At 38.7% G+C, this 27,035-nt stretch overlaps 1 protein-coding gene across 1 annotated transcript; it reads right to left on the bottom strand.

Moving 5' to 3' along the window:
• Nucleotides 1–1,448: 1,448 nt before the first annotated feature.
• On the bottom strand, nucleotides 1,449–26,724 carry LOC117306764 (ADP-ribosylation factor-like). Its single transcript, XM_033791264.1, has 4 exons — nucleotides 25,734–26,724; nucleotides 14,080–14,256; nucleotides 5,223–5,360; nucleotides 1,449–4,658 (listed from the first exon to the last, which is right to left on the bottom strand). The coding sequence occupies exons 1-4, from the start codon at nucleotides 25,861–25,863 to the stop codon at nucleotides 4,447–4,449; spliced, it is 657 nt and encodes a 218-aa protein (XP_033647155.1). The 5' UTR covers nucleotides 25,864–26,724; the 3' UTR covers nucleotides 1,449–4,446.
• Nucleotides 26,725–27,035: the final 311 nt, after the last annotated feature.

Genomic DNA, 27,035 nt, shown 5'->3' with positions numbered 1-27,035 from the left:
CGCTGTCCATAACAATTATTACTATAATTTATGAATAAAAACAAAACATAACATCTGTATTGTGTGTGATTTGTTAAAACCGGAAACAAAGTATGATAGAGTGGATTGGCGCAATACAAATCTGCATATTGTTGTTATTATTTATTTAAAGTAAAAACTATGCACCTACTGGTACTTGATACGCGTTTGGAAGCACCCTGTAATCTCATAAAGCCCGCCCTCTTTTTGGTTTAATACGTATGTACGTAATGAACAAGGCTGTTTGATGACGTTAGTTCCCCCACCTATTTCTACCTCCATGGTTCCCCAAAACAAATTAATTAACGTCCTTGCTGTTTTAACCGATCCCATCGACTGGTTTTACCAAACCAGAAGAAGGGGTCAACGTCCTTGGTGATTTGGAACATTACACAAAAACTGTATTATTTCGTTTTTAGTACAAGAGGTCCAAAGATTGCTGAAAAATTGCCATTTGCCTATAATATACTCTCCGAGTTGCATGATTTTGATCAACAAGAAAGCGTCACGTCACTGGCGTACGATTTATTAAGCATGGTGATAAATTTAAGTTGATTAATGTTCATTTCGTCATTGCATTCTTATAGGCCTATGTTACATTCTTTTCACACTCATTCATAGGCCTGGGGCTTCGGTCACTACCATACTGCTGACCATAACGAGGCGTATAGTATTTACAAGTGAAATGTGAGTCACAGCTAGAAGGCGATTTGGAAATGAAAAATTTGATTAGTTTAAAAGAGCCTTGTTGCTCGTGAGACGGGCCTATTATACACATGCGGTCAAGACGGCGATTTTTATTTTTTTTTTTAAATCAATGTAGTTCCGGCACAATGGTTGTTTATTTAATTTTTTAAACGCACAAATTACCCTTTGCGCCATGCGTACAATAAAACGTACCGCCAATGCGGCACACGTGAAGTGGCTTTCAAAAAAATTGGCCCACAATCTCTTGGAAGCGTATACAAAATAGGACGCGACGCAGCTCAAAGCCGAAACCCAAATTTGGCCTAAAGATGGCGTCTCGGGGATTTTTATGTGCACGTTCCGATCGTTCGCAAAGATATTATTATCCCTTTCGCAAATCGAAGTAACTTGTTACCGGACAGTTTTTAATCAGGGAACTTTGTAGGCCTACTGGTATCAAGTTTATGAGGCCAAACTTTGATAATATTTTTTATCACGATTAATTTGTTTCCTTGCCAATCTCAACCCGCTATCATGACTGTAACGCAAAGATCAGGGAAGTTCTTTTGATATAAAAACATAAATACATGGGTGGTGAATCAATAAGTGTCTAGTGAGGTATGTGACACGTGACACAACTATTTAGATTAATACCATTCCAAGTTGCGGTTAATAGACCATAAATCACAAGACCCACGACAACAACACAGACCGTAAAACATTCATTTTTCACATGCCACGAATTTCAGTCATGATGATAACAGCATCTTTGATTGTCTTTATTAATCATAGAGTCATCACAAAATAATGCAAGACCAATCTGGAACAGGGAACAATTCATTGTATGGTCGCATAAAAAAATGTTTTTGGTACATTTTACAATCTTGGCAAATGGCAACCATTGAAAGAAAGGGAAATGATAATAATTATGTGTAAATAATTCGAAGCTGTGATCTTTGACCATCTCTATAATACAAGACAAAATAACAAAATATTCTTTTAGATTTAGAAAACGTTCATAGCAGATTTGCATTTGATTCAGCATAATGCTTTACACACAGTGGGTATTTTATTGCATACACTATAAATAATAGAGGCCATCCAAATTGCATGATTAATCAAGGGCAGTTATGCCTATAGATCGTGTCCACAGAAAACCTGGCTTTTGATTTATTTGACAATTAAATTCATCAAGCTATTCATCAAATAAAGTTGCTTGGCTTTACGTGAAAAACATCACCAGCTGACAAATCACCACGTGACCAGCTATGCTCGTCATTGACCCTCAGTCTCGGTTTTTTGCTGAGCAAAATATTGAAGTAACCGACTTAATTATATTTCACGTAGGCTATATGTATAGACATGCCTGATTGGCGAAGCAAACAAGCGGTTATCCCTAATCACATAACTTGAAACCCACTCCAAAATTTAGTTTCACATTTTTAATAGCTCGGTCTGTCATGATCAGAATAGGCTGGTTCCGGCCTATCCTGAACGTGTGTACAAAGCCGTTTCCAAACCTCACCATCAGCACCACGAACAGCCGTCCATTTTGAATCGCTGAAAGCGTATACTAATCCAAAATGGTTGCCTATAAGTGGGCAATAATAGAGACGAGGTTTCTTGTATCATTACTTAATTTATAACAGATGATATAATGTTGCCCTAGAATCCCAATTGAGTTTTCATTATCTGATAATTACATTGAGAATTGGTGCAGCTGACACTGTGTGATTGTAAACGGATACTCAGTGCCTGTCGACAGGCAATCACTGCAGGACGCTGTGTCGTAGCACCACTTGAGATGCTGCCTTAATGAACTCAAAGGTGATGTAGTGAATTGCATTGACAGCAATCATGATTACATTAATTTGATAAGAAAACACAGGGCGAATTAAAGGGCAAATGGAACACTATCATAGCACCATGATTTTAACATCAGTTAAAGCATTCAGCCTCTCTTGTTAATTCATTGCCCAACATTAAAATGAAGATATGGAAGACAAGTCGACCTTCATGTAATGAATGTGCATAGCCGTTGACTTTGCAGATTATGCTATGATGTTTTTGGTGTTTTATTTTTTAATGCTTTACACTTATTTTAATTTGCATAATTCGTTGGGCCACTCGGGCAGCATAAAAGACAATAGACCTACACAATTTCACAGAGCTATACTTTTAAAGTAATTAGCTTGTTTCACCCGTTCCGTGTCTCGTATCCCGATTTTCTTAACCACAGAAGGAGCTGTTGAATTGGTTCAGTTTTACAGTTTGAAAAGTAAATATATTTTAAAGAAGACGATAGTATAAGACTTAGATGAACACACTAATAAAAACATGTCTTAATATTGTACAGATGATTGTGGTCTATTAGACAAAGTTTCTGTAAAACTTTCAGTTTCATTACAACATGGTTTGGGGTTTTATCTTCTGAAACTTTATACTTTGCTTTTAGTATATAATTACCGTGATCATTTTATACAAAAAATGATCAGGAGCAAAAACATGCAGATCTTTAGTAAAATCTCTACATGTCAAGAGAGAAAGTACATAGGTATTTCGCAGAGAAAGCACATCACTAAGTTAGGGAGTACAGATGGAACGTAGTTGTATCTCCGATTCCGGCGACACTCGTATAAGGCCTGTATTTTTCATGAAGGCCACACTGGCCATTAATTTGCCTTGGATGTCGCAAAAGTATTGGCCTTTCCGCCCCTCACAAGATAACGGTAAAATAATCACTCTGATTTCCCAAAGTAACACCATTTATTTCCCTCGATGAATTTGCCCAGCCCAACAAGATAGAAGCTATCATATAACACAAGGCAGAGATACAGAGGAGTACATCATAGTTTACTTATCAAAACGAATTACATTTATACAAACAAAACCCTGCACAATTGTATTAGACGTTATTAACGAAAGTGAAAGCTTCAAAACATGGAGAATAAAAAATAAAAAAACATCTAAAATTAGTATCTCCACATACTGCATGAGATAAATGAATCCAATAAAACACATCATATCACTAATTTTCATAAAACATCTGAGCACATTTTTTTAACAACAAACTTTTAAACCATTTTTCTATAAATAACAAAACAGAATATTTTGTCTAACAGTTAATCCTGTAGATACTTACAGGGTATGATATCTTACATATTGTATAAACCAAATGCAAACAATCCCTCGAAAATATTGGGGAAGGCAAATTTTCAGTCCAGGTTTGCATTTTTGTTTTGAAACATCAATCACTAAAGAAACAAAACGTTCCTTTTCAGCGTCCATTTTTATTTACATGTTTTACTTGAAGTCGTTTTATGGTTACACATGCAGCCATTGGTTACGAACAAAATCTGACGTCACATTTATTGCTGCGGATAATAGGCGTTTGAATATAACCCACTCAGTGTTCACCAGTCAATAAATCCATCAGTGACCATCCTTTGTTTCTATCCATATTCATCCATCAAGTACCGCCAGAAGAGTCTTGAGCCAAGACTATCTCAGGCTAACAGCATGATGTACCGCGATGTACCAGTGAACACGTGTTCAATAACTGGGTATTTGATTGGCTGCTGCATTGCCAATCTTCACGCTGATTCGTCCACACAAACACGACTGTGGAGCTGCTCTTTCAGAACTCCGCATAGCACCAGCAAACAAGAGCACTTTTCGCCTTTGGTCGACGTATAATCAGTGTTTTTCAGCGTCAAAATAATAGTTTCCAAAGCAGTGAAGCTAGACCTCTGTTGCATCTCCCGATTTGGAGTTTCCAAGCTCTGCTTTACTGGAGTCTTTATGGAATTGTTTGACCATTCTAGCCATGGTTTTAAAGGCTTCTTGGAGACCCTCTCCCGTGCTGGCCTGGGTTTCTATTACCATCCACGGATGATTGTCCGAGAGACTCTGAAGGTCCATCACTTCTGAGATGCGTGCTGCATTGTATGCTCCTGTTGGGGGTTGACACAGAGAGAAACGTGTGCTTGGTTTATTGAGAGTATAAAGTTGAAGATGTAAATGAATGTTCATTTGACATTGATCATGTCACACGAGGCAATTTACAGGCAACCAGTCCTACCTCCAAGAAGTAAATTTATTCACATATCAGTTTTCTCATTCTTTTGGGGAGATAGTGAGTTACAGCTAGAGAGGCCAACATGTGAAATTATGAGTGACTCATGTCTAACACTTTAATTGCAACAAACAGAAGCAAACCAAGATTGTAATGACAATCTTTGAAAACTAAGGATTTATAATAAAAAACTTGTGAATATCATTGTGTGTAACAACGCCAGAGACAACATTGTGTAATGTTTGTTTTTGTTTGTGACATTATAAGATTTTATTACTTTTGGGCGAAAAAGGCCAATGGTGTAAAAATAATATAGAGAGTTGGTGGCCTTCTTTAGGTAGGATCTGTTCTTGTGGAAAATGACTCACTTTAAACGGATTTTCAAGAATGTTTTCGACCCACCTAACACTTATTTGTCAGGAAAACATAGTACTCTGCTTACCTGGTAAATCTTGCTTATTCGCTAAGACAAGAACTGGAATTCCTTTAGTCATGTTAGGATTCGACACCACTCGAAACAGCTCATCTCTCGCCTCCCACAAGCGCCCTCTATCGGCACTGTCCACCACGAATATAAGGCCTGTGTGCAATAGGACATAAACGAAGGAGAAACACCCGTTATTTGCAGTTAGTCAAATAAATAGATGAATGAATTATGCAGTCTGTTTATTGTTACAGATTTGAAAATATAACTGAAGTAACTTATATTTGAGTTAGTGATACAAAAGGGGATTACATGGTTTACAAAATGGCAGGCTTTGCTGTGGCTAATTTGACAATCGCCGGGTGAAAATAAAGAGACTGCTTGTCACAATAGTTTTAAATTGAGTTAAGAGAAGAAACTCAGCTGTTATATGTATAAAAACATAGATTACTTTCCTTTGGATTATGGCATCGCATGCTATGCTTTTCACTCAAGGGGTGAATGTGAGGATTAGGGCAGAATAATTTACGATTTTCTTAATTTATGGGCTCAAGTTGGTACTTTGGTATGAGAGTGGATGCCATCTTGTAAAACCATTACAAGTTAACGACAGTCGAGCCGATTTCCCCTCATATCAACCGTGAAACCCCGGGTTCTCGGTGATTCACGGTCATGCCTGTTCAGCTGTTTCCTTTTTTGTATTAGTGCCTTACAGAAAAATACCGGACAAAGTTGTCCACGAATGTGCACGAACGCATCTTGACTTGTTTCGGGTATCTATTTGGTTCTTTTTGGTTTTTTTGCCAAAATGATTGGATCATGTTATCCATTGTAAACTCACAGATATAGGCCTAGAACCCAAATCTCCGTACCGAATAAGTTTTTTTTTTAAATCAACATTCCTGTTTTGAATAATGGAAATATCATATTAAATTTCTTCGCTAAAAAAGCCTACATTACACATGCATGGGCTACGGTTATCTTTCATCAAGAGCGCATGGCTGTCCCAATGCCACAACTGTTACAACAACTCCAGGAACTACACCCAATACAATTGAACAGTATAACAGCATGGCTCTTATGGCGGGACATTCCACAACAGGCCGCGCTAAACCTCAAAATAGTTGAACTTCAAAGAGAGAAAAGTCGCAAGTGCATCTTATATAGTCGGATTATATACTTGAATTCATGGCTGGGTATTGTTAAGGGAGTAGAAAGCACACAATAGAACTGGCTATATAATCACAATGCCTGTGGCGGTGTGGGACCGGTTGAATCGAAACTCCTTTTGCTTTTATTATTTTTATTTGCTAGTTTATCAATACCGTGCAATACAGCTCTTTCGGCATGTTGTAAAATGTTATATAGGGTAAACGGACATTTTTTTTGCTGACCCAAAAAACTACACAACAGGCCGATTGGTGATGTGTAAAATATATGAATGGGTGTTTCCGGACTACGGGTTGCGATTACGTTTCTGTGCAGGCTTATATACCTTTCAGACACTAATAGACAAGTTCAAAGATCATGTAGGGCCTACTTGACCAAATTTTACCAAAAGCTTTCAAAATAATGCCATTTAAACGATACCGTGTAATTACTCTATCGGCAGTATAATAGTGGACATTTTTAAAGGGCACACCCTTTAAAAAAAAAACATTATTATACCTCAGGCCGATGGGTGATGTGTTAATATGTATGGGTGTTTTCGAACTACGGGTTGCGGTTATATACGTTTCTGTGCAGGCTTATTTAATATTATACCTTTCAGATACCAATAGAAAAGTTCAAAGATCATTAACAACATGTACCCAAAGCTTTCGAACATTACAGTTGCTGACCCAAAACAACCCTATAATCAGGTCGACGGTTGATGAGCAAATAATGCATGGGTGTTTCATTGACAACCAGTGGGTTACGATTAGACGTTTTCGTGCAGGCTTATCCTTTCAGATACCAATTCAAAAGTACTATTAATATTATTATTATTATTAGTAACACCATTTCACCCAAAGCTTTCGAAATAATGTACACGTCATTGTTGTTTTCATTTCCACGGGACATGACCATTGCATATCTTCACTGACGCATTTGGTGTTGTTTTGCTTTCGTTTCTTCAGAATCTGTACGTTGTACTGTTTGTTTTTCTTCATAGCAATTCGATAGTAAATATTAACTAAATATAAATTGGGTATGTTTTCTCAGGAGATAACAGAAGCTATACGGGGGACTGACGTTTTACGAAACCGAAGTGTACTTTGAGCTGTATGCCTATCAATCGCCATTGCTTTCACCATATATGCCTATATGTCTTTTCATTAAAAATCATAAGCAAACTTGGATATCTAAGTATCGTGTGGAAAGAATGATTAACGCTTGCACTCTATTCCATTACCTGTGGGGGTGTGTGTGTGTGTGTGTGTTTTGCCATTATAATGATTTAATGCATTGGAGATGGGAACCAGATTGAGCATGAGTTGTGGTATTTTTGAGGAAGAACAACAAAATGAATGTTTAGTCACGCCACTGATGACAATCTGAGTAATTCTGAATCAAATACATTTAAAAACTTTGTTTTTGTGTCGTTGAATGTATTTGCAGTCTTTACCAATAGTTTGAGAACGGACTCAGCTCAAAATCACACAAAATAGCTGACATGATCCTGTTATTAAAGCCATTGGACCCTTTCGGTAAACAGTGTTGTCCAAGGCCCACACTTTGTGTACCACAACTTCTATATCAAATAACAAACCTGTGAAAATTTAGGCTCAATCGGTCATCGGAGTCGGGAGAAAACAACGGAAAAACCCACCCTTGTTTCCGCGCGTTTCGCCGTGTCATGAAATGTGTTTAAAATAAATCCGTAATTCTCGTTAACGAGAATTTATATTGTTTTGCTGTTTTCTCAAAAAGTTAAGCATTTCATGGAATAATATTTCAAGAGAAGTCTTTCACCATTGCCTTCTGTAAACCCTGTAAGTTATTTGTAAATCTGTGAACTTTTTTTTTTTTTCCTGAACCGAAAGGGTCCAATGGCTTTAAAGACACAGATCTTGAACCACGGTGACCAAATTAATCAACGGATGTTTTAGAGAGACCGATTGAAACAGGTTCGGCTGCAATAACACTAATAGCACTGGCTCATGATATTGATTAGACTCGTCATAAAGTCACTGGGTATTAGCACACGAGCCACATTGTGGCGTCCGGTATTGACCTCCATGCCGTGGGAATCAAGCTGTGGGAAACTTCGAATCAATTGGCGGGTCATAACCTCACGACTGCAACACTGCAACCACATCATGAGGAGTAACGGTGTTGGTTGCCATCATATGGGATTTGGGATGTTTTATTTTTCAATATTCCCTCGTCCATTACAAATCAATTTAATTCCCAACTGCACACCCAGTTACTCTTTCAGTTTCTGTTTTCATCCCTCTCACTCAATCAGAATAATGCAATAATCCAATGTGCTTTTCCCGCGTTTATAAGCTAGACCTCATGTAGATCTAACTTGGAAGTTATTGTTTATGGAAGTTTCATCCCTGTTTACAAAAACAACAACTGATCGTGTATTGCAGAAATGCACGAACCAGCGTCGGGTATAACCAGTAGTGGTTGTTTTTGAACGCAGTCTAAAATAAACACCATGACAAACTATCCATTGTGTTTTCATGGTCAGCAGATTCATTTCAGTGAAATACTGAAATATAATGATGAAGTAATATTATATAGTGTTCGTCACATGTTGTTTTTACATGATTACTGAGCTGTGAACTATTTTATCATACTTCATAATATACAGCTTTGGTGTTTTTCTGCTGAAATTCATTGAATGTAACTTATGACAATGACGTTTGTTGTTTGATCAATGAAACAAGAAGTGGTGCACCACAATCCGATGAGTTAAAAAAGGTGCATTGAGAAAACAACCATTCAAGCAAATCGCAAAAAAAAACTAATCCCGCCTCCAGATGTTGTTCAAAATTATTTGAAGGCAATGGCCTTAATTTTAAAGTGATAATTTCAAACAAGTAAAAAAAAAATGAAAACTGGCTTGAATGCTCCTTTAATTTAGCGAGATCCTTGCAGTAAAATGGAGCAAGGACATGTGCAGAATAGTGAACACCCAACACAAAACATATCCCCTTATATAACTTATGCCAACAGTGTGTTGTAATATCTTCCAACCTTTCATTGTTGATTTTCTGTAACGAAACTTGAAGTGTTGACCTTTGAGAGTGTTGGCCTGCAATACGCAAACTTTCGTTTGTGATTCTTTGATTTCTTTTCTTTCAGGCTTCCTATCGTGCTATATAAGATAGTACCAATGCACAAAATATAACATTGTTTTTTAGTTAAATTTGCTCCAATAAGTATTGCTCGTTCTACAACAAAACTTGGAGTGTTGACCTTTTGAGAGAGTACGATACGCAAACTTTCAGTTGTGATTCTTCGAGATTTTTCCCCCAAGTCCATCAGACTTCCTATCGTATTTCCCGTGCTAAGCCGCATAAGATAGTACGAGGATATTTAAGGTCATCGCTCTTCACATGACTACCGTCTGACCCTCCATGTTCACGGTGCACTATTTTGAGGTTAACACGACGGCTGCCTGACGTGAAGTGACACGTTGATTGCAAATGCAACCAGAAACTGGGACCCTGTCTAGGTTCCCATCTCTCTATGACTGTGTCAGAGTTACAAGTGGACGTTCGAACCCCCCCCCCCCCCCAATAGTCTTTAAATTCCATACAAAAAACTAGGGTCGTGTTCGGAACCCATGAAGTGATAGCTACGATTGTTTTATGATCATGAGAAAACAAAAACAACATGTCTAGTTACCAGACTCTATAGTTTACACGACCGTCCAAAGCCGTCAATGCCGATGTTGCAATTACACTTGTAAATTAGATGAAACATTTGAGGCCTGTGCGAAACTGGAAATCTAATGTGGTCTGCAGGCCTAGACGGTAATATCTCAAAAAGCCATGCCCCCCCCCTTAAAAGTTATTGAACTTTGAAGGAAATACAAGCATGGGCCTATAGATTTGCACCGATGTTACAAACTCATATAATGTGTTGATGTGCTAGTAGAAATTGATGGACTTACACTACAGTTATATACAGTTATTCATAATTTATTTCAAGCAATAACTATTTAGAAGACAGTCTGGATGTGTCACATTCGTTCTCGAGTTAACTTGGCCTAGAAAGGGGGGCAGTGTCAAATGAGGTCAATGACCCCGCAGTCATTTACCATAATAATACAATCGACTCAATAGAGAACCACACAGAAACCGTTTCAACCGTTTTTATGGCATAATGTGTGATATGTGGAGGTGGGAGCGTCAGTTGACTTTCATGTGAAGCTGCTTTCCCGTTAAAATATTTGTTTTTAAATTTTAATTAATTAATTAATTTATTTCCTCCTCGAGAACCATTGTTGCCGCCTCTAGATTTCATTCTTTCGTCAACAGACAAACATCACTGATTCGGGTTCGTGTGGCATAATAAGCTGAACAATACATACACGGAATACAATACAATACAATACAATACAATACATGCAAACGGGCCATGATTCCTACTGGCGAACGTTCAATATAAATAGAAACTGTGAATATTGAAGAAAAATAAAATGCAGTCCTACAATTAATCGAATTTCCCTCCCACTTTTTATTCCAAGTGATACCGCTGAAAGATCTTTAACTCACACTTAGTAGGGGGGCTAACAATAAAAGAGTGTTCCTGTTTCCATATAGAACAGATGCCCATAATATATAAAACATAATACAGACCATTGACGTACTTACACAGTGCAATGCTGCAAAAGGAAGTATTGCGAAGAATTATGTCACTGCTCCTGTTTGTGCAAGGGCTTTGATTCTGCTGACGATGTTTTTGCAGCAAAGGAATTTTAAATGGAATGTACACGTTTGGTAATTACTCAAAACAAATATTATTTAAAAACATTACTTGTTAGCGATCAGTGTTGATAGTATAAAATATGGTGAGAAACGGCTCCCTCTGAAGTAACGTAGTTTTTGAGAAAGAGGTACTTTCTCACTAAAATAATAAAAGACTTCGAGCTAGACAAAATCGTCCAACAAGAGTGTTTTTTCTTTTGTCAATTTCTCGCAACTTCGATGACCAGTTGAGCCCAAATTTTCACAGGCTTGTTATTTTATGCTTATGATGGGATGAGAACACTGGTCTTTGACAATTACCAAACGTGATACAGCGCCTTTAAGGGTCATTTTCTTCCTTAATCACTTTAAAACAATCATTGCACATGCCGTACATTCTGAAAGGCGCAGTTAAAAAGGGTAAATTGCAGTACAGCCACATTATTACAGTTAACAGTTTACAGATACGCCGTAAAATAAGATCCATGTGACAACATTATTATAAACGGTATTCTTTATGCTATTTGTGTGTCTCCGTTAAAGACCGGATTGTGCAAAGGATCGCGTATCAAACTGCATTTCCTTCACAACATTAAAGCTGTTAAAGCTTCGTGTATCACAACTTATATATAAAATAACAATCCTGTGGAAATTTAGGCTCAATCGGACATCGGAGTCGGGAGAAAATAACGGGAAAACCCACTCCTGTTTTCGCGCGTTTCGCCGTGTCATGACATGTGTTTATAACAAATCCGTAATTCTCGCTAACGAGAATTTATATTGTTTTACCGTTTTCTCAAAAAGTAAAGCATTTCATGGACTAATATTTCAAGAGGAGTCTTTCACCATTACCTTCTGTAAACCCTGTAAATTATTTGTAAATCTGTGATTTTTTTTTTCTGTACCGAAAGGGTCCAATGGCTTTAACCCAATATTTGACGTCAATTGTTTGACACTAATATTGCCAAAGAGCCGTGAAAGTGTTCAGTGTCAGAATGACCGTCACTGACCGAGAGATTGAAATCTCTAACGGGATCGTGACTTCCACAGCCACGCCCCTTTTCACTACACCCCCAATGTGTAGAAACCAGCCACGTCCCGATTTCCTAGATAATTTTCGTTCAAAATTCTTCTCGTTCTTGATTTACACAAATAATTGCCTTGATCAGGAAATTGGAGCGCAAATTTGCCCTTGCTGAGTCACGCTGACACGCGCCAACTGAGGATAAAAAACGCTTCCTGCATCTTGTCAAAAAGGATGCACTTAAGAAATAGGGTGCGGGTGACGTGGTAAGAGTGGCTATGATACCCACACCCTATTAATTATGTCTCTCTGGTGACATTCGCGCACCCACAAGGTTATGAACCCATGTATACAACGGACAAGGTGGTGGAATTAACAACCAATGCCTATAATTCCAAAGAGCTGCTTAAACAGAATATTATGCATAACACTATTAAAGACAATGGACACTGTTGGTAATTGTCAAAGACCAGTCTTCTCACTTGGTGTATCTCAACATTATGCATAAAATAACAAACCTGTGAAAATTTGAGCTGGATTGGTCGTCGGAAAAAACACCCTTGTCACACGAAGTTGTGTGCTTTCAGATCCTTGATTTCGAGACCTCAAAATCTAAACTTGAGGTTTCGAAATCAAATTGGTGGAAAATTACTTCTTTCTCGAAAACTATGTCACTTCAGAGAGGGAGCCGTTTCTCACAATGTTTTATACTATCAACCTCTCCCCATTACTCGTTACCAAGAGAGGTTTTATGCTGATAATTATTTTTAGTAGTAACCAATAGTGTCCATTGCCTTTAATCTTAACTGCATGAAGTCAAGACACAAACCCTCCTCTGTCACCGCCCTCATGGACATTACCTGGCTGACAATTAACTGGTAAGGGCCTTGGAAATGTCTTCGCCATGCGGTGAAAAGCCACATCCCACCCAATGGCCTATAAGCCACCCATCCCAACACAAATTGAAAACCAAATAATTTATAGAAAATGTCGGTTAGGCCAACATCTTTCTTCACATGATGGCAACGTCATTCGTGTAGTTCAAGCGAGGTTTGAGGCAAATGGTAGATTTTAAAGGGGGAGCTGCAGCATTATAATGAATCCGGAAATTTGAAAAAATTTAAATAATTTGTTTTCTTCAATTAACACAAAAACCTGAGACATTCAATCAAATTCAAAACGAAAAAATTTTCATATTCAAATTGAGCTGAATAACTAAATGTGATTTCCCCACCCATTGGCAGTATTTCAGACAGTAACATCTTCTGCTGAATTTGGAATGATTTGAATGATATATTTCCAAAAAAAATCTCATTAAAACTCATCTCTCCTTTCCATTGTTTTTCTCACCAAGAACACAACCCGCTGTCTTTTTTAAACCGTTGACGGATACGCTAAGTGTACCACAACATAACAAGCTCTTCTTTGACCAAGTGTCGACTACCTTGATCCCTGGTCAAACTCTAAAAGTTCTGGACAAAGGTTCAATCAATGCATGAAGGTTATGCATAATTAACCCCATGACCAAATTACTAAATTAGTTCACCTCACGGTGTAGATATTAATTTCTGTTTTTCACGGTGATTGGTTTGGTCTGCCCTGAGGACGAGAATTATTCACAACCAGTGAACCGTTCAGGGACTCATCGAGGAACATGGTCCAGTTCCCCCTTCAGATATCATGAGGAAATTTGTCTCAGAATTGTGTTATGAATTTATATTGAAAGGGAGGTTACACCTTTGATAATTACTCCCAACACAAGCAGCCATAACAAATTACTTGGTAAAGAGAATTGGAGAGCTGGAGACAAATTGAGCAAAAAAAAAAGACTTTTCAGAGGGGCACACCAAGTGAGCATACTGGTCTTTGACAATTACCAATGTATCATGCCTTTCGAAAATAGAGTATGAATAATCACTTTTTCAAAAGAAAACACCCTTACCGTGAGTTTCGCAGAAATAGTGTTGCCATAGTGCTCTGACTTTCTGCTGACCGCCCACGTCCCACACGCATAGGGTGACATTGGGTACAGGAGTGACTGTTTCTACGTTGAAGCCGATTGTGGGTATTGTCGTGACTGCCTCGCCGAGTTTCACCCGGTATAAAATGGTGGTTTTACCTGCAGAACAAAAAAAAATGAAATCCACTTTCAGAGGTATGCTTAAATTACGTATTAAACAGAATTCATGATTGGCTAGTTATTTTACTGAAATATTAAGATTTGTTGGTTGATGATAGTTAACTTAATCTTCACCAGCAATTGACGTCCGGTGATAGTATGACCTATTATTAAAAGAAATACAAACATTTCTTGCTTTTAGAAATACAGAAATTGATGTGGTATTTTGTTAGGTTAAACTCCCAACATTCTTGACATGGTCAACATGAGGTTGTCCCTGCCATCATACATAAATAGTCTGGTTAGTTACTCACTGAGGTCTACCATGGAGGAAGGAAACCTCCATGATATACATACAGCCCCTCAAGTCGAGGAATTCCTGAAGAATTTAAACTATCTGAGGATATATCAGTCTGTGCACCGATTTCGTGATAATACAAATTTACATTATACTGAAAACATAACACACCGCACAGGGTCAAAGAAAATAACAGGAAAGGAAAGTTATTTACTTTTTTTTTTATTCAGATATTATACACAGTTTCCACACTCATTTTCAAACACTCGAGAAAGCAACTTTTAAAGAGCACGAGGTCGCTATTAAGAGTGTAAATTATCCGGTGGGGTTTATAATGCTCAAATGAGTGGAACAGACCAAGTCATAAATAACCCATTCGAAGACCATTTTGAAAAGCTGAAGTTTACATCAGGAATTCCTGAATCCTTTGAAAATATATTAGATTATTCTGTCTCATGATTTTGTAGGATCCGTTGCTACTCCTTGTCATGGCATATCCGAAAGTCTTTGAAAAGGTCGAACTTTTTTCCGTGAATTCCACACACGAGGAAACGTCTCTTTTTTAACAGAAGCAAAATTCCATTCTAAAAATTTGTATATTATATTATTACCACTCGAATCAACAACTGATTTTTGTCCACTAAAAAGCACACAACTCTTTGCTGATGATTTCTATACACCCTATTGAGAATAAGTTCATCCCGTTTTCAAACCCGCTGCTAAAAGATACCATAATTATAGGGCATCTTCCTTCACGAATATACACATCAGTGTTCCACAGGGATCGATCATTGGTCCTAAACCCATCCATTCCTCTCTGCCCTCAATCAATCTCAGCAGAGTGATACGCATTATTCACGTCCCCCATGGGTGACTTGCCCCTCTTACAAAATGCATGACAGCATGAGTGCTTTCACTGCCCTATCACCGTGCCCCAATAAAATCAAAGTGAATTTCAATTAGACCAAGATAAATTAAGTGCTAAATGGGTTGGTGGTAAATAATCATGCCGCGCGTGCCGATTTGTGCCATGATGTGTATGTTGTTTTAAGCCAATGTTTTCACAGTAGATTTATATACAAGCTTAAAGGCAGTGGACACTATTGGTAATTACTCAAAATAATTCTGACCACAAAACCTCGATTGGTTGATGGTATAACACATTGTGAGAAACGGCTCCATATGAAGTGCCATAGTTTTCGAGAAAGAAGTAATTTTCCACGAATTTGATTTCGAGACCTCAGATTTAGAACTTGAGGTCTCGAAATCAACCATCTGAACGCACACAACTTCGTGTGACAAGGGTGGGTTTTTTCTTTCATTATTATCTCGCAAGTTCGATGACCGATTGAGCTCAAATCTTCACAGGTTTGTTATTTTATGCATATGTTGAGATACACCAACTGTGAAGGCTAGTCTTGCCTTTAACGATGAGTGTGATTACATTGACTTGTCTAGTCTTGGTGCAAGACGTTCTTGTTGAGGTGTTGAACCTACGATAATAGCGAGCTTTCGATTTTTGGCACGGAGCACACAGGACGGGAGAGAGCATAGCACAGTAATCTGTATTCTCACGCTTGAGTGCTCCCGTCCTGGATGTTGTGGACCGCATGGTGATATATAATTGATTCAAGTCCCAGTCCCCCATGAGGGTCCTTTTTATTTGCAGTCCCATCGCCTAAACATCAGACAACTTTTGCGATGTTGGCATCCCCCAACTTAGCCCCCCTGTGCCTGGCAATTCTCGGGACCACAATCGCTACATTTTGAAGTCGGGTTCCGGGTCAATTCAAATGACCCGGATTCCGGGTCACTTGAAATGACCCGGATTCCGGGTCACTTGAAATTACCCGGAATCCAGGTCAAAACATTTGATCATTCAAAAGGACTCGGCTTGTACCCACCTGGATTCTGGGTCAACAAAAGGTCATGACTAGGACTTGTACCCACATCTTGCTAACCAGAAACACCGGAGCTTGAGTCCGGTGTACATGACCACTCGGCCACGATCGCCTCAAAATTGACACCTGCGTCCATTAGTTGTCTTAATAATTGTGTAAGTTATTAGCTGATTTTTCTCTTTTATTTTCCTACAATAATCAAAATGTAACACACTTCCAATCAAATAGTCATTTGAAATGACCCGGATTCCGGGTCATTCCAAATGACCCGGATTCCGGGTCAATTCAAATGACCCGGATTCCGGGTCAATTCAAATGACCCGGATTCCGGGTCACTTGAAATGACCCGGATTCCGGGTCACTTGAAATGACCTGGATTCCGGGTCACTTGAAGTGACCCGGATTCCGGGTCAATTCAAATGACCCGGATTCCGGGTCAATTCAAATGACCCGGATTCCGGGTCAATTCAAATGACCCGGATTCCGGGTCAATTCAAATGACCCGGATTCCGGGTCACTTGAAATTACCCGGATTCCGGGTCAATTCAAATGACCCGGATTCCGGGTCACTTGAAATGACCCGGATTCCAGGTCACTTGAAATGACCCGGATTCCGGGTCACTTGAAATGACCCGGATTCCGGGTCACTTGAAATGACCCGGATTCCGGGTCACTTGAAATGACCCGGATTCCGGGTCAATTCAAATGACCCGGATTCCGGGTCAATTCAAATGACCCGGATTCCGGGTCAATTCAAATGACCCGGATTCCGGGTCACTTGAAATGACCCGGATTCCGGGTCACTTGAAATTACCCGGAATCCATGTCAAAACATTTGATCATTCAAAAGGACTCGGCTTGTACCCACCTGGATTCTGGGTCAACAAAAGGTCATGACTAGGACTTGTACCCACACCTTGTTAAACAGAAACACCGGAGCTTGAGTCCGGTGTACATGACCACTCGGCCACTATCGCCTCAAAATTGACACCTGCGTCCATTAGTTGTCTTATTAATTGTGTAAGTTATTAGCTGATTTTTCTCTTTAATTTTCCTACAAAAATCAAAATGCTAACACACCTCCTGTGTCCCTACCGTGGTTTTTTCGAAAGCACGCTACTACCATATGCCCCGAGCGGGGATTGAGTGATGGTGAATAACAACGTATATTGCACCCAGACTAATGACAAGCCGGACCCTTGATATGATTTTGACGGAACTCGCGCTTGGATCGTTGAGATTCCCCTGTGAATGGAGCAGTGTCTCCGTGCCATTAGGATTACAATTCACTAAACTATAAATAGAATTAGGGTATACCTGGAAGATTTGTCTAGCAGCCTCGGCTCCGAAGAAACCATGCAACAAACGTCTTTCCCTTTTTTGTATTTCATTGGATTTGGAATGGTGAAGAACCCTATAGTTTATGAGTAGACTTGTGTGTGGTTATTTTTGGTGGACAGACTGCACCAGGTTTCCAGGGATGTCATGGCATAATGCAATGGTGCAGAATAACTCTAAAATTTATAATACCTTAATTTGAGTGTGCTTATGTGCAGAACTGTATCTTTTTATGTAAAATGATATTGCAATGGAAAATTCATCGAAGTTTTATTATTGTGTGTTGTGAAACACAAAACAAATGATTTGTCTTTACAAAATAAACAATGTTCTAAAGACGATAGTAAAATAAATGAATAATAAAACAGAAATATAACGAAGAATTACAGAAGGTCATTTCCCTATATTAAGAAAATAAGGTTACATCTTCATTCGATCTTACTACATGGCACTTACTTCCTGCAAATATGAAGGTGGCATAAATAATTTAAAGCTAAAATGGATTTTGTGAATTCATTTTAATTCACACCAAAAAACATCAGCCATATCTATCCAGGATTTAGTATAACCAGAAATGATCTGATTACTTCAACAGGATTATGAATCCTGGAAGGACCCCTCAAAAAAAAGTACATCGCTGCATTTCACTCCGGGGGCTTAAAATATGGGTTTCGTGTCTGTAAATTAGGACTCTGTAGCTGGGGGTGCCTTGACACAAAGGGATCTTCATAATAATATAGATTTGTGCTTGGAGTGTCGGTCGACTGGACTGGTATGATCATCATCCATGTTATGAGATGGATGAGTCATGAACAGGATTGGTATCCTCGGGGCCGATCCGTCTCCCTTTCCCCCGGTCTCGGGGGATTCCAACCCGCCGTCTTAATAATAAAGGACTGGCATATGAGGATTATTGAACAAAAATATTGGGAACGTATGCTAATGATGTCACAGTTTTGCATGTACACACACGCTGTGTTGTTGGGGACTTGAATAACATTGTTATAACAATGTCAATCACACTCAGATTAGAAACTACTATTATTTGTATTATTAATTTCAAGAAGCGGGCCTACGACCATGGCCTGAATCCATATCATGTTAAAGGCCTGGCATACGGATTAAGAACAATTCAGCAACATACGTTAATGATGTCACAGTTTTTCATGTACACACACGCTGTGTTGTTGGGGACTTGAATAACAGTTTCGGGGCACACTTAGATTAGAAACTATTATTAATTTTAAGAAGTGTGCCTACGACCATGGCCTAAATCCATGTAATGTTAAAGGCCTGGCGTTACGGATTATTAAAAAGAAATATGGGCAACGTATGCTAAACATGTGACAGTTTTGCATGTTACACACGCTGTGTTGTTGGGGATTTAAATAACAATGTCAGGGCACACTTAGATTGTAACTATGATTAATTTCAAGAAGTGTGCCAACGACCATGGCCTGAATCCATATAATATTAAAGGTCTGGCGTAAGGATTAAAAACAAGTATGGGGAACGTATGCTAATGGTGTCACAATTTTGCATGTGCTGTTGGGGACTTGAATAACAGTGTCAAGCACACTTAGATTGTAACTAAATTATTAATTTCAAGAAGTGCGCCTAAACGACCACGGCCCGAATCTATAGTCGCTTGTGGCTGAAAATATAACCGAAGAAATTGATATGCTACGCAAAAAAATGCTTTGAAGTAACATTTAAAAAAAAAATAGTTGGGAGACAAGCTGTACATGACCTGGTACCCGGACCTTTGTGTTTCTTGCGCAAGATTTTAAAATGTGCTGAATATAAACTCTTAAACATTGGCTTCACTTTTACACACAAAAGAGGCCTACATGTTCAGTTGAGCTTCAAACTTTCAATTCATATTTTCAAACTTGAGGGAATGAAAAAGCAAATCTCTGTTTTGCTCACCCGTTTTAACACTCATGTGACCCTTCATGACACCATAACAGGGGTTATCTTCCTTTCCAATTCAGGCCCCAGTTTTGTATGTTGGTTTCCGTGTGATATGATCAAGATGGCCGCCACAGATAATAGTCTTAGTGTTATTGCTTGTTATTGCAGCATTTCCCACTTCATCACACTTCAAGAGGTTGCCTCCTGGTTTTTGGCATCGATGCTCCTATTGTCATATTGGTTGTTGGCTCCAATGAGGCCATTGATCGTCAAAAATGGACTAGTCCCAACATACCATACAAACAAACTTTTTGAAATGCATGTGTACTTTTTGAAACGGATCTTTCCCGGGTTATTTTTCATGGGACAGGATTTTCTGGAAATAGGAGTAGGCCTACATACTTTATAACCCGTGTTTGTTGTCATGTATATGATTATTCTTTCAAACGCGAGTTTCTTTTTACCCTTGCATAAGGATACATTATCATACCCACATGTCGATTGAATAGTAATATCATAAATGGCGGTTCCTCATCCAGATTATGTATACGCTCTTATGATGGCTGCCATCCAGCTGTTATGCAATAGCCCATTGAATTAAAGAAGTAATACAACAGATATTGTGATTGTCTAAAAACAAAGTTGATATGTAAGCTTACGAGGTTCATATAACCCTAGAGTAAGGACAGAGATGTAATAGGTCATACTCTTATAGGAAGAAATATTTCTGTCTAAATTCATTGGCAGACACTTTTGAAGTTGTTTTATTTGATTTGTCTATACCCCAGGCAATTTAAATGAATCTTAACATGTCTGAAACCGTAAAGGATATGAATAAGCAGTTTCTCAAAATCGTGTTGAGCGCTTTCTTTGAAAAATATTGTAATGTGACCCCAAAGTTTTGTCGAAATGATGACGTCATGAAAATGGTTGTTTCTCCGGCGTGCTGATTGGAAAACCGGCGCGTGGTGTTCCTTCCGAAACCAATCATTCACAGTTTGAAACATAATTGTAAAGCTGAAATACTATACATGGACGGGCCGAGTTGCATTTCATTTCGAATTTTATTTTCAAAATAATACCATTGAGTTACCATCACACCAACGCTCCAGGCCATCAGCCATTCTGAGGGTGGACATGTGCACTATTGGATTCGGGTAAATTAGTTGTGTAGAAAATGCTAAAGATGTTGGCTTAAATTTAAAACACAATATCCAACAAACCGTCCCTTATCATCCACCAACACAGGCGCGTTTTAGCATTCATTTCGTGGGTGGACATGCGCTGGCTCACGCTAAGGCAGTCGTATTATAATGCTATATTGCCGATTGACGAGTGCCACACATCTGTTTCCAAACATCATATAACGTGCAGCAGTTGTAATTCAGAAAACAAAACTGCTTTTCTGAACATTGCACTTAAAGAGATAATAAGTCAGCGGTTTTTTTTTTCTTCAGAAGGATGAATAAAATCTTACTTTTTTGTTTTAATCACGCCATCTCAAACCAAGCAGTGAGAGTTTCATCAATACAGGAGGTCACGTTGCGTGAACACATGTTTTTTGTTTTGCAGGGATTCGATCTCGCGTGTCTATTTCAATCGCTGTGATCAAAATAGGCGAAATAAGCAAGGTTCATTTTTCGACTCTGCTCTGACCAACTATTTTCTTTGCCACCATCTTTGTCTTGTACCCTATGTCAACCATATCAATCGATCATGGCTATTGATTTTTAATATGCCAAAAAGGAACCTGACTATTTTTCTTCCAGCCTCTTTGTACCATTGGTTTGATGACTGCACCATTATAAAGACGTAACTGTAGGGGGACATAACTAGGGGCCTTTACAATTTTCAAGAGACCTACTGGTATGAAGTTTATAAGAAGTGAGCTTTCAGATTGGAACTATTCTGTAAGCGCAAGCATGTTTGACCTATCATTAACCGGTTCGATACTTTGCCTTTAAGTTCCCAAGGGCCTACTGCTGATTGTAATGCAACGAAGCTATCGGCTTACAGTCTTTCTAAATCTCCACTCCGCAAAATGTGAATCCATAATAAAGAAACTGAAATAACATTTCCTTCTAGTTCTAAATCGGCACAGGCTTGGTAATTAAGTGACACCGCAGCAAAGCTATATGAATGGACTTGGAAATTCGATGAATAATGAAAGTTTATGTTAATTATGTTGCGATATTTGGCTTTCTTTACAATGACTATTTGTAGTGATGGGAGATCAACATTATTGCGCACAATTCATTTCGTTCAAAATGTGTTTACCAACCATCTTTTCATGTAAATACAAAAACCTGTATGCCTGTGTTCAACAGTGCATTTCACTATTTAGGTACACAGTAATGGTAATTCAGGGCTTATGGTTCAACACCAATAAAAAAGGGGTGCGGTTCGACAATGAACTTCACTATTTTTCAACTTTTATGCAATGAAAAAATGTTCACCCAATGACCCATATTCACATAATATAGACTACATACAAATAAACCCTCTTTCAGTACTGATTCATTTGCATAGTGTTGATTTGTTGCCGTCAACCATGCTTCAGATCAAACGATACGGAAAGTGACATGGGAGGTGTGGGGGAGAACCATAGAGCTCTATGGGGAGAACCCAGTAAAATCATGGCGACTAAAATCTATTGTTTTATCTTGAAGACCCGTGGCGTTTATGTAGCCTTCTTCACACATTCATGAGTGAGAGTACAAACAAAAGGAATACATACGCCTCTAACCCTGTTCAAAGGCAGTGGACACTATTGCTAAATACTCTAAATAATTATTAGCATAAAACCTTACTTGGAACGAGTAATGGGGAAAGGTTGTTAGTATAAAACATTGTGAGAGACAGCTGCGTCTGAATTGAAGTAGTTTTGAGAAAGAAGTAACTTTCCACGTATTTGATTTCGATACCTCAGGTTTAGAATTTGAGGTCTCGAAATCAAGCATCTGAAAGCATACAGCTTCGTGTGACAAGGGTATTTTTTCTTTCATAGTTATCTCGCAACCTCGACGACCAATTGAGCTCAAATTTTCACAGGTTTGTTATTTTATGCAAATATTTTGATATACACCAAGTGAGAAGACTGGTCTTTGACAATTACCAATAGTCTACAGTATACTTACAAAGCATCGAGTTAAAAAAAATGAAAGGGAGCAGCATAAAGCTTTACATGGAATAGAACTACCGACCACTCAAAATGAATGACCAGGGTCCAGTAATTGGCAGTTTACCATCCCTTCTCTCTCGCCACAATCCCATCAAATTTCGTCATATCCGTCCTCACTTGACCTTGTGCTAGTCATTATGGGCTTACAAAAGCTCAGCCAAATAACTCAAGCGGACCTTCAACAATTGTATACAAACTCGTCAATTAAAATGAATGTCGCAACAATTCACCGTGGTTGCATGAAATTGACAGCTTACCAGCCAATGAGTATTAATATTCCTTTTGTGCTGAAGGCAAGCTCAAGCCCCACATGAGCTGAGCCACTGGGGGTTGCTTTTGTTATAAGTGTATATTGTGAAAGAAATCCAGAGCAATAATAAGGGTCTATTGAAGAATGGACGCCAAAATAATATTTCAATGCTCATTATACCTGGCTGTGCTCGGCTTACATGGCCGTTTAAATGAGTCTCTTCAAAAGCTCTCATTATGGTTCATCGCCATAAAAGTATTATCTTTTGGTAGTGTAAAGGCTTTTTAATTATGTTGTTTTAAATTAAAATGTATTTCACTTTCGGGATGAATCTTTCATTTTTCCCTATTAAGCATTTCGATTTTGTCTTCATGCAGTTCTTAAACTAGGGGTGAGAGTCACTGCTGACAAATAACGTCGCAAACTCGAGGATCCACATATTGAGGAGGTATGAGTCTTGCCAATGGCTTAGAAATCACAACAATATAATATGCACATGAGGTCATTTGAACAGGGCGCCCTCGCATGGAGATTCCATTGTTTCATTATCAGTTTACCTCTAAGATGGCGGTTTGATGACGTCAATACATAAGGAATATACCATACAAAATGCATTATAAACGATGTCTCCAAACAACACATCCACAATTTCCTCTGTGTCATGATTCACAGAAATTGACAGACATATACTATTTCTTCCTGCTTATTATTTTCAAATTAAACCCAAAAACATCATGGTAGCAAAAAAAAAGTTTTTTTTAGATTCAAGGTGACGTTCTGTACTTTCTGTTCAGTAACCCTCCTCGAATCTTATTCAATATTTTGTTGTGTAATTGTAACCATTACATCTGTTTGAGTACTTTTGGAAAGTTCGAGGTGTAAGATATATCATGCTGCGTTCTGTTGTTTTGTTTTGGGGTCTACTGGAATATTGCATTACAGTTGCGTTGATTGAAAATATGCACCACAAGTTCAGATGGATATCAGTATATTGCGTAACAGAGCCATCTACAAAACTAAAGTATTCGGTGTAATGAAATGGTGTTATTGTTGTTTGGTCATGTTGTTATTGTTTTGTTTAGTACTAATAATTCAAACAGCCTTCTTGACAATCGTTTTGTATTAGAGCTGTAAACGGCAGGTTGCTTGATAGACTTAACTGCCAAAAAGCCACCCCTGGCAGTCTCTCATAACTCGACCTTATGACAGCATTGCTGATATTCTGTTTCTCATGCAACCTTTTTTGTGGTAAGGAAACCAAGATGTAGTACTACGTACTAGTAATGTACTGTTGTAGACGTACATATAGACCTAAACATGCACATGTAGATAGACCGCTCGTGCTTGTAAATCTTTAATTAAATTAGAGTGGACGAAAAACAAATGTACATGTACGTGGGTTCCAATCTCAGTACAGATAAGATTAAGGCATAATTAAACAAACAAACTAGTTGACAGTTAACACAACATGAGCTTAGCTGTAAAACTGTGTGGAGGTTCGGGAAGTGCTTGTTAAAAGACGAGAAAAAGGAAATACCACCGGAGCAATATCCGACAAAAAACCTCGAGCTCAGTTCCAAGTACTCTGACCGATCAAATAACATACTGCAAAACAAGTCGAGGAAGCTCTTCATTTGAACCCAGTGATATCATCTGGTAATAGTAGGCCAACTGCGTGTGTAGCAAGACCAGACTATCGGTGCCAATGTGCATAAGGGAAACAAATCATCAAACAATTCAATATATCTCATATCGAGTTGGTGGCTGATGTTATCCAAGCCTTTGCAGTCATGGATAGCTCCAGCCTTCCTCCATGGTACAGTCATGTCAAAACTGCACTGTCTGGAATGACACGGCATTGGACAACTGCACTCCGTGCTTAGAATAACATTCAAGGGCAGTATTATTCGCACTTTATTAAGTTTCTCTGCTGTCTCTTGTGTCATGACAATGTAAAATTTAGCAAGTATTGCATCCTGTATCTTTCAATTCATGTTCATGTTTTGTTTTTTGTTTTCTTTATTTGCCCGCTATTATTCTCCTTTCTTAGAAATCGTATGGTAGGACTGTATGGTTTATTGAATATTGGTTGACGACAAGTAGGTACATGGGTTTCAAAATTCAAAGCGAACCTCAAACAGGCATCGTGCACATGTAGCAAAATTTAACGGAATGATAAAAGCCCTGTACAACCGTGTTACACTTAGAGTGTCGTCGAGATTTCTGAAGTCTGATTTGGATCAAACCAAAACTAGGTAATGATCTGAGATGTTCCAATAAACATGATACATTATTTATTCTAAAAAACTGTTTTGTTTCAATATTTTCTTTAATTTTGAGAAATTTTGAATAAACTAACGCATGATGTCACCATGGGATAATAATATAACCAGACTGTGATATTTAACATACAATCCCATCATAGACTGCATAGCTTCATGTTCTCGGCATATAGCGCATTTTTTGTGTGGCCAGGAATAACTCAAGGCCGTTCCCAGGATTTCTAAAACACATTCCTAAGCCAGCTGTGTGATGTTCTCAAGAAGACCCCTTAACGAGCGTGTAGAGCATCTTAAAAAACACCGAGGTACTTACCGGCAGCGTCCAAACCCAGGATCAGTATACGCGACTCTCTATCCCCACTGATAGAAAACCGACAGTCCACATGTAAAAAGTCAGACAGTTTGCCCATGACGTGGCCCATTTTGGTTGATTTGGCACCCATGGTGAAAGTTGTATGTTCCCCCTTTCAAAGTGAGTAGATGAATAAACCAAAATCCTCTTTAGTCCGGGTTTAGATGTTTTTGTAGTCCACTTCCTTATCTCGTACGGGAGTAAAATCAGCAGGTCGCAGAATCATGGTATCTTCCCATTCTGATGTTGAGGTTCCTGGTTTGTTGTCCAAACACACTGCTGTCACTATTTCTTCCAAGCGGCTAATATCTAACACTCAAAGCTTGTTCCAACTATAACTCGTCCAGGAGTTTTGTTCTGATGTATTGAAGGTCTATGATTGAAGAGAAATAAATATATGAAGTCACTGTGTTGTCCTGTTACAGCTGATTCCCGTGCCCCGTGTGTGTGCAGCAATAGGGGCGGCCGTTGACGGGCGAAGAGCAGCAGTGTGTACTGTGTGAGAACTTCCGCGTTGACCTCAATGCATTCACCTGCAAAATCGCGTAGACCTGTGATGATTTTGATGAGTCGTTGAACACAAATCAACTCGGTTCTCTCTCATTTTATAGCCAAACATGAGTGTTTAAACTAGCTTAGTTTGTTGTGACACGGAAGAAGGTGTGTGATGAGGGTGTCACTTCCAGGAATATACCCCGAGATTTCTCGTGTACCGACGGCACCCGTACACGAGCGTATCCCTCCACGATGTAATGGGTCAATCAGCCAGTATAGAATGAGCATAATCATAATGCCCTTGTGAATTATCGCGATATTAATTTGGAACTATCTTCAATTTAACCCGTGCAGTTCGTGCAAACGCCTTGTTACACTCGATGATGTTATCATTATGATGTTTTCTGTCTGGTGATTATCAACCAAATCGTCACGTACACAAGATACACAGAAAAGAATGACAGTGTATTTCGAGAAATAGGTCCAACAAGGCTGGACATTGGTAACATCATCTACACGTTCCATGCTGCTGAAACAAAGTTCAACTTGAGTGATGTGTCATACTCGACTCTTGGTTGACGCTCCCACTAAACCACATCAACATCATGGCCAAGAAACAACCGGATTTTTAATCCATGTTTAGTGCATGATCGGATACTTTTCTGAAAACAAAAAAGGACATTTCATGCGATACACTTTTTCCGCTGTTATTTTAAATGACAGGGGCCAGTCGATGATTCAAACAAACATAGGCCTGGTACGCCGCTT

The sequence above is a fragment of the Asterias rubens genome, chromosome 1 (genome assembly GCF_902459465.1).
Source record: "Asterias rubens chromosome 1, eAstRub1.3, whole genome shotgun sequence".
Taxonomy (NCBI): domain Eukaryota; kingdom Metazoa; phylum Echinodermata; class Asteroidea; order Forcipulatida; family Asteriidae; genus Asterias; species Asterias rubens.
Note: the sequence above shows the minus strand (reverse complement) of the source record. Positions and strands in the feature narration are given on the sequence as shown.

Excerpts from the sequence above, each read along its gene's own strand:
- LOC117306764 (XM_033791264.1), bottom strand. The coding sequence starts at position 25,863 with ATGGGTGCCAAATCAACCAAAATGGGCCACGTCATGGGCAAACTGTCT. Across the intron at positions 14,257-25,733 it reads CCTGGGTTTGGACGCTGCCG|GTAAAACCACCATTTTATAC; the intron begins GTAAGTACCTCG and ends TTTGTTCTGCAG. Across the intron at positions 5,361-14,079 it reads CTATTTCTGCGAAACTCACG|GCCTTATATTCGTGGTGGAC; the intron begins GTAAGGGTGTTT and ends TATTGCACACAG.